Here is a 9,310-nt window from a genome sequence, read left to right on the forward strand (position 1 = left end):
TCTTCATCTCTTGGATGGAGCTGAAAGGAACCATGTTAAGTGAGATAAGTCAGAAAAAGAAGGATGAACATGGGATGATACCACTCATAGACAGAAGTTGAAAAACACTGCCATGACACCAACCTGCTTTCCCTGGGCAGACGACCTCACCAATGTGTCCTGGAATCCCACCTCTCCAGGGCTCTACTCCACTAGGGAAAGGTAGATAGGTTGAAGGTATGGATTGGCCTGCCAATGTCTTGATCCAGCAGAAAAGCAATTACAGAAGCCAGACATCTGATCTTCTGTGCCCCATAGAAATCTTTGGTTCATACTCCCAGGAGGATGAAGAATAGGGAGGCTTCCAATGGAGGGGATGGGATATGGCACTTTGATGGTGGGAACTGTAGGAATTGTACCCCTCTTATCCTACATCTTGTCAATCATTAGTAAATCACTAATAATAAAAAAAAGTTTAAAAATGAGAAAACACAAGCAGAACTTGGACTGGGTTTGGGGTATTGCACCAAACAAAAGACTCTGGGGTGTAGAGGAGGGTTCAGGTCCTGGAACATGATGGCTGAGGAGGACTTAGAGGGGGCTGAGTTGTTATGTGGAAAACTGAGAAATGTTACACATGTACAAACTGCTGTATTTTACTGTTGACTATAAACCATTAATCCCCCCGATAAAGAAAAAAAAGCCCGCAGTTAGATGGTGGCGCACCTGGTTGAGCACACGTTACAGTGCACAAGGACCCAGGTTCGAGCTCCCGGTACCCACCTGCAGGGGGAAAGCTTTGCGAGTGGTGAAACAAGTCTGTGAGTATCTCTTTGTCTCTCTCCCTCGCTATCTCCCCTCCTCTTCTCAATTTCTGTCTGTCCCTATCCAATAAATAAATAAAGATGATAAAAAATTAAAAAAGAAAAAATTCAAAACAATAACAACCTCAGGGAGTTCTTATTACGGTTACCTTCCCCAGTTTTTCTGTCCTACTGCCACAGGATCAGATCTGATGTCAGTATATGGCTTACCCTACCCTTTCTGGATGTTCGAAGTTAACATTTTATTCTCTATGGATTGACCAGTCAAAGCAAAAATAACCATTAGAGTCACTTGTTTCTTAAACAAAAGGAAATGCATCATTTTTTTAAAGTTCAAGGTCTATTTATGAGTCATGACATAAAAGGGGGGATCAGGCTGGTGAAATAGTTCACTGGCTGCTTTGCCATGTGTGTGGCCCAGGTGCGAGCCCAGGTCCCACTACATTAAAGAAAGCTTCAGTACTGTGGTCTTTTTCACTCTCTCTGGCTCTCTCTTTCTATATATATATAAAAATTGTGGTCCAGGAAGTGGTGCAGTGGATAAAGCATCAGACTCTCAAGCATGAGGTCTTGAGTTCAATCCCTGGCAGCACATGTACCAGAGTGATGTCTGGCTCTTTCTCTCTCTCCTCCTATCTTTCTTATTAATAAATAAATAAAATCTTTAAAAAAAATTAAGGGGGTGGGTCATCTGTTGCTAACTGTCTTCTTGTCACATATGGATCAACCATCAAAGACAAGCTGAGAAAGAAAAATCAAAGGCTGGTTCTATGATGGTGACCTTTGTGTGGTCTCTTACTCAGTCCCTTGGGAATAGTTTGGTCTCCCTCACAGCCAATCTATGACCTCTCCTTTACCCAAACACATGTTCATTGCAAATGATCCAGTTATGACTAGAAAGCAGTAAGGGAGTGACTGAACCCCAGATATTAGTAAACTCTGGGGCTGGCTCCTGCTGTTGCAATGTGGATTTCACATCTCTGGAGGCATAAACACTAGAATACCTGAGAGTGGAAGGTCTAGGGACAATACAATACAACATTTACAATTTCTATTTTTTGCTTACTCCAAGGCCCTCCTATTATAAAGGGAAAAAATTGGTAGATCAGGCTCCTTGTATCATCCTACACATTGAAAGTTTTGCATACACAATGCTGATGTTGTGTCTAATATAATCATATGTGCTGAGCATTACAATGATGAATTTCTTTTCCTTCCTTCCTTTCTTTCTTTTTAAATTATCTTTATTTATTGGATAGAGACAGCTAGAAATCGAGAGAATGGGGGGAGACAGAGAGGGAGAGAGGCGAAGAGATATCTGTAGCCCTGCCTCACCACTCACAAAGCTTTCCCCCTGCAGGTGAGGACTGGGGAACTCAAACCTGGGTCCTTGTACATTGTAACATGTGCATTCAGCCAGGTGCACCACCGCCCGCCCCCCCCTTCCTTCTCCTCCTTCTCCTTCTCCTTCTTTTATCAGAGCACTGCTTAGCTCTGGTTCATGGTAGTCTTGGGGACAGGTGGTGGCACACCTGGTTGAGAGTACATGTTACAATGCTCAAGCCCAGGTTCAAGCTCCTGGTCCCCACCTGCAGGGGGAAAGCTTTGCAAGTGGTGAAGCAGTGTTGCAGGTGTCTCTCGGTCTCTCTCCCCTCTTGATTTCTGGCTGTAGCTATCAAATTAAAAAAAAGATAGTTAAAAAAAAAACAGGTGACGGACTCCTGTGATTAGACATAAAAGCGTGGCAACCGAGTGGAGGTCAGGACGGGTGGACCATGCTAACATGATTCTGGAGGTGATAGAAGTCATCAAAATGTTTCAATCAGGTGAGAGACTGTTTTAGTTCAGGCTGTTGTGACAAAATATCACAGACTAAATGTCTAAAACAACTGACACTTGTTTCTCACAGTTCTGAAGACTGTGCGGTTTATGGTCAGGGAGCTTACAGACCTAGTGTCTATAAGTCTATTTCCTGATTTGTAGAAGTCTCCTTATATCTTCACCTGGAAGGGGGCATGGAGAGTACTTGGGAGGTGAAGGGGGGTGGGTGGGTGGAGAACCAATGTCTATTCCTAGAAGTATCAGTACACTGGGATGCTTCTTTAAAGGTATAGATCACCCACCACCACCACCACACACACACCACCACCACCGCAAAAAATACAGGGAACATAATTGAGTCATCTGTGCAGAAACCTGGATTTTAGTTCCAAAGTTTAATCTGAAAACACTAAGAATACAGATAAAAGCAATGGTCGGGACTCATCTAGATACATGCAGAACAGCGTTAGAATATACCAGAGAATGAGGGCAAACTCTACAGGCATTGTAACCAAATGCTGCATATAAAAGGGATCTATAAAATCCCCTTACTCATCCGCTGGGCCCCTTTTGTGTGGTTCTTGCCAACGCAGCAGCCCTCCCACTATATAGACTCGCCTCAATGCTGCCCAGCGCAGTGAACTCGCATCACCGTGTCAACCAGCCATGGGGAAGGTGAGTGGAACACAAGCAACACATTTATGCCACATCTATGGGGGGGAGGGGGGGGGACACAAATGATGTGATTTTCTTTTTTTCTTTCTTTCTTTCTTTCTTTCTCACTCTCTCTCTCTCTTTCTCTCTTTTTCTCTCCCTTTCTTTCTTTCTTTCTTTCTTGCTTGCTTGCTTGCTTGCTTTGCAGATAACCTTCTACGAGGACCGAGGCTTCCAGGGCCGCTGCTATGAGTGCAGCAGCGACTGTCCCAACCTGCAGACCTACTTCAGCCGCTGCAACTCCATCCGCGTGGACAGTGGCTGCTGGATGTTGTATGAGCGCCCCAACTACCAGGGCCACCAGTACTTCCTGAGGCGCAGGGACTACCCTGACTACCAGCAGTGGATGGGGCTCAGTGACTCCATTCGTTCCTGCCGCCTCATCCCCCACGTGAGTGTGGTTTGATTCTGTTGGTGTCCTGAGTGTCCTCTCTATTGGGAGTCAGAGTGAGGAACAGGCTCCTTTTTAAAAATCCACATAGATACAAGCACAGAAACAGCAAGAGATTTATAAGAAACAACTCACCTGGGGGGAAGAACCCTTTTTATTTTTTAATTCTGGCTATACTTTATTGGATCAAAAGCTGTCTTTAACAAATATTTTATATGATAATAGGATATGAAAAGAGAACTTGCAAATGGGGAGTTGGTTGGGCCTATATGAAAGCAGCACTTCTAACAAAATAAGTTTTTTATCTAGAGCAAAGGAATTGATAATGACTGAGGTAGATGGGTTCCACCATAAACAAATCAAAATGTAAACCTTGGATGGTCAGAGCATATAGGGTAGTCAGAGGTAGTGCCTACCTTTGGGAAAAGATAATTTGCATCAGTTTGGGAAATTGGTTGGATTTGGGGGCCAGGTGGTGGCGTGCCTGGTTAAGGGCACACATTCCAGTGCACAAGGATCTGGGTTCAAACCCCTGGTCCCCACCTGCAAGGGGAAAGCTTCACAAGTGGTGAAGTAGAGCTGCAGGTGTCTCTCTCTGTCTCTCTCCTCCTCTCTTCTGAATTTCTTTCTTTCTCTATTCAATAATAAATAATAAAATGAGTTTTTTAAAAAAGAAAATTGGTTGGATTTTTAGTTCCAAGTCATTATTCAAACCAATGCTCTGCTGACATTTGTGCTTTAAAATTTATTGACTTACTTAATTTAGTTAGGGAGGTAGCTCAGCATCAGAGAATAGATCCCAGGTTTAATCCCTGGAAAATAAACCAGAACTGAAAAGTGGTCTGGTTTACCCTCTCCCAGAGTAAAAAAAGTAAAATAAAACCATTTAAAAATAAACATTTTTAGGAAGCAAACATTGTAGTACTGTATATGTCAAGTGTAAAACATGCTTTGACTTCTGAATCTACTACACTGTGATCATCAAGAAGGATATAATCTTTAAATTCTATTTTAGTAGTAACTTTTTATGTATGCAAATTTGGGCAGCGCTGCCTGTATGCAAAGAAAGCTGATACAATACATTTTCCTCAAAACATAGGCATAAGTTAACAGAAAGTATTAGGGAATTAAGGTATTTGAGTTCTTGATGGACTTTGAACCCACAACCTCTTTAAAAAAATGTCCATCTCGGGAGTCGGCGGTAGCGCAGCAGGTTAAGTGCAAGTGACGCAAAGCGCAAGGACTGCCGTAAGGATCCCAGTTCAAGCCCCTGGCTCCCCACCTGCTTCACAAGGGGAGTTGCTTCACAAGCGGTGAGCAGGTCTGCATATGTCTCTCTTTCTCTCTTCCTCTCTATCTTCCCCTCCTCTCTCCATTTCTCTCTGTCCTATAAAAAAAAATGTCCATCTCCTGTATAGAATATAGGAGACCAGGTGGTGGTGCATCTAGTTAAGCACACACACTACAGTGTTCAAGGATCCAGGTCCAAACTCCTGGTCCCTACCTTCAGGGGGAAAGCTTTACAAATGTTGAAGCAGTGCTGTAGATGTCTCTCTGTCTCTCTCCCTCTCTATCTCCCCTGCCCTTCTCAATTTCTCTCTGTTCCTATCCAATAATAAAAATAAATAATAAAAAATAAACAGAATATGAAACTGTATGTATCTGTGAAATGCTAGTAGAACACAGGACAGCACATAGCATTAGAGGTTATTTCTGAGACTCAGTTTTTGACCAATTAACAGTCCCACAGATTAACACACTGAGTTCATTTGTTGTTTGGTTGCTTCTTCCACTCTTTCTCTTTGTGGTCCTAGCAGACTGGCTCTCACCGGCTGAGAATCTATGAAAGAGAAGACCACAAAGGTCTCATGATGGAGCTCAGCGAGGACTGCTCCTGCCTCCAGGACCGCTTCCACCTCAGTGAGGTCCACTCCCTGCATGTGCTGGAGGGCTGCTGGGTCCTCTATGAGATGCCCAACTACCGGGGACTCCAGTACCTGCTGAGACCCCAAGAATACAGGCGCTACCATGATTGGGGGGCCATGGATGCTAAGGCAGGCTCCTTGCGGAGAGTTGTGGATTTATACTAAAATCGGTTAAAACTTCCATATTCTCAATTTGGAACCTAATAAAGTATTTAGTCTGTATTGTTGGCAAAAAAAAAAAAATCTGGCTTCTGATTTTCTTTCATTGTGTGACAATTCATCTGTCAGTGTTCTCTGTTAAAGGTTAAGGGGGTGAGCTAAATAGGGAGGAGAGGGTCTAGTCTAGAAGAAATTCAGGTCTGGAAGTTCCTATCTTAAACAAGGCTCAGAAGTAGGTGGGATGAGATAAACTGGGAAAGAAAGGGATAGCAAAGCTAAAGAATCAAGACAAGGGGAGCTGGGTGGTGGTGCACCTGGTTGAGCGCACATGTTACAGTGCATAAGGATCCAGATTCAAGGCCTGGGTCCCCACTTGCAGTGGGGAAGCTTTGTGAGTGGTGAAGCAGGGTTGCAGGCATCTCTCTGTCTCTCTCCCTCCCTCCCTATCACCCCCTTCTCTCTCAGTTTCTGGCTGATTCTATCCAATAAATAAAAATAATACACAAAATTAAAAAGAAACAAGACAAGGTAACTCATGAGAAGGGAAGAGGAACAGCATTCTAGAACTTTGCCTCTGGGTGTCGGGCTAGTGACGACATGAGAGAGATGACCCAGGAATCCAGCTGGTGGCAGCGGGGCGGTTCAAATCTTTATCCATCGGAGCGTCCCAGAGTTGGGCAGTAGCACAGCGGGTTAAGCGCACATGGTGCAAAGTGCAAGGGCCAGCATAAGGATCCCAGTTACATATACATTTATATGTTGTAGGGGTACAATTGCACTTTTTAAAATTTTATTTACTTTATTTTTATTTATTTTAATGAGAAAGAGAGAGACAGAGACCAAAGATCTCACTACTCAGCTCTGGTTTATGGTGGTGCTGGGCATTTGAAACTGAGATCTCAGAGCCTTAGACATAAGATTTTTTTGCATAGCCAATATGCTATCTCTCCAGCCCACAATTTCACCTTTTTAATTTTTTTTCAAACTATGTGTAACCATACCACATCCATGGCCATTGTACCAACTGCCCATACCCTCCCATGCACATATAGTCCATCAAATAATCCCATTATTCGTTCTTAATCCATCTTGATGAGTACCCTTCTTAAAGTTTTCCTTCATCTCTACAGAGATCTCACAAAACATGTTTTGTTTTTCACTATAGAAAAAAAAAATCAGTCATGCTAACTCAGGAGGAAGCTCAGTAGTATAGAACCTATCTTTCACGTGTGAGACCCTGAGTCCCATCCTTGAGTCTCCATAGAGAGCTCCACGAACAGTGAGTGCTAGGGCTAGGGCTAGAGCAGACAGAACTCCATGGATGTTGTAGGACTGATTTAATGGCCCCTGCCAATATTGAATGAAAATTGAACAAGTGAGGCCACTGAGCAGTACTGCCATGCCGGAAGCCTTCCATTCATTTCTCAGCATTGCATGTTGACAAAAATAATCATGTATGTATTAGTCTGCAAATCCTTTTAAAATGTCATGTGACATGTACACATACCCAGCACAATACCTTATTATTTTTTTTCCTTTCTTCTCTTTTAAGTTTTTCAGATTTTATTTATCTATTAATGAGAAAGACAGGAGAAAAGAGAGAATGAATCGGATATCACTCTGGTATATGTGCTACTAGGAGTAGAACTCAGGACCTCATGCTTCAGAATCCAGTGCTTTATCCATTGCGCTACCTCCCAGACCACAATGCCTTATTTTTTTTGAATGGATGCATTGTGTGCTGTAGCTTTAAGGTCTCCCAGGTTATGTTTCCATTTAACAATGGTGATTGGACTTTTCCAGTGTTGCTTATACAATTTCAATTCCGATTTGTTTATACAGATGAAGCTGCAGTGGTTGTTGCTGTTCATATACTTTTATCTTTACAATCACAGTATCTAGAGAATAGAGACCTACACATGAGACTGCCTGTTCATAGCACTTGTTTTATTTTATTAAGGCTACCCAGTTATTTATTTTTATTTTAAAAGTTTTTATTATCAGAGGGTTAAAGAATAGGAAAGCTATCAGGGGAGGGGATGGGATACAGAGTTCTGGTGGTGGGAATTGTGCAAAGCTGCACCCCTCTTATCCTATGGTTTGTCAATGTTTCCTTTTTATAAATAAATTTTTTAAATTTTATTAGTGATTTAATATTGTCTTCCAAAATTATAAGATAACAGGTATAATTCCACACCACTCCTACCATCAGAGTTTTGTGTTCCCATTCCTTCCATTGGAAACTCAATTAGTTTTAAAAAGTGGGGTCTGGGTAGTAAGCATAGTGGGTTAAGCGCACATGGTGCAAAGTACAGGATTCCGGTTCCAGCCCCCAGCTCCCCACCTGCAGGGAGTCACTTCACAAGATATGGGTTGACTTACTTTTTTTTTTTTTTCTGTAATTGCTTCTCCACTGCATGTGGGTATTGACAGGTCAATCCATACCCCAGCCTGTTTCTATCTTTCCGTGGTGGGATAGTGTTCTAGAGAGGTGAGGTCCCAAGGCAAATTGGTAAAGTCTTCTGCCCAGGGAGTTCAGAATGGAATCATAGTAGCATCTGCAACTTGGTGACTGAAAGGCAAGACTACCCAGTTATTAACCACCAGAGACTTGAACTTCTTTAAATTAGAAGCTTCATTAACCACATACTACACACTCATCACAGATGCGTCACTTGAGATAAAACCACAATCAAGTAACAAAAAAAATTAACGGTATTGTTACTCTTTTGTTATGAGTTATTTATTTATTATTGAGAGAGAGAGAAGGAAGAGGTGGAGAAGAGAGAGAAGACTAGAGCATCACATGTGCTACTGGGGCTTGAACTTGGGTCCTCTAGCTTAAGAATCCACTGCACCACTTTCTGGGCCACAAAAAAAGTATTGGTCTTATTAACACAGAACTGTACACAGAAATAACACTAAATACTAATGCTAAATAAATACATTATCACTTTCTTAAACCAAGTACTTCCCAAGTGCTAAATAATTCATATGCAATAACTTAGAGTTTTTTTGTTTTTTTTTTTTGCCACCAGTTATTGCTGGGACTCAGTACCTACATGCTTCAAATAGTCTTTTTCTTTCTGTTTTGACAGAGGGTAAGAGATAGAGAAGGAAAGAGGGAGGGGAGAGACAGCTACCACACTGCTCCACCATTCACGAAGCCTTCTTCCTGCAGGTGGGAATTTGGGTGACTTGAAAGCAGGTTGTTGAGCATAGGAATGCATGTACCCTACCAGATGTGCTGCCACCTAGCCACTATGGAATACTTTCAGAAGGACTTTTTTGACTACCAGGGATTTGTTGTCTGCATCACTCCACAACCCCCAGCAACATCTATCTATCTATCTATCTATCTATCTATCTATCTATCTATCTATCTATCTATCTATCTATCTACCTATCTATCTATCTATTTCCCCTTCTCTCAATTTCTCTCTATCCTCTCAAAATAAAATAGAAAGAAAAAATACTTGGAGTTTTAGAAAACAAGG

At 42.2% G+C, this 9,310-nt stretch overlaps 1 protein-coding gene across 2 annotated transcripts; it reads left to right on the forward strand.

Moving 5' to 3' along the window:
• Positions 1–3,290: 3,290 nt before the first annotated feature.
• On the forward strand, positions 3,291–5,819 carry LOC103110969 (gamma-crystallin C). 2 transcript variants are annotated; one of them, XM_007520178.1, is made up of 3 exons: positions 3,291–3,299; positions 3,487–3,729; positions 5,544–5,819. In XM_007520178.1, the coding sequence occupies exons 1-3, from the start codon at positions 3,291–3,293 to the stop codon at positions 5,817–5,819; spliced, it is 528 nt and encodes a 175-aa protein (XP_007520240.1). The 2 variants fall into 2 exon arrangements, with proteins under 2 accessions (XP_007520240.1, XP_007520242.1); XM_007520180.1 differs by having other exon boundaries at positions 5,547–5,819.
• Positions 5,820–9,310: the final 3,491 nt, after the last annotated feature.

This window comes from Erinaceus europaeus, chromosome 7, assembly GCF_950295315.1.
Source record: "Erinaceus europaeus chromosome 7, mEriEur2.1, whole genome shotgun sequence".
Taxonomy (NCBI): Eukaryota; Metazoa; Chordata; class Mammalia; order Eulipotyphla; family Erinaceidae; genus Erinaceus; species Erinaceus europaeus.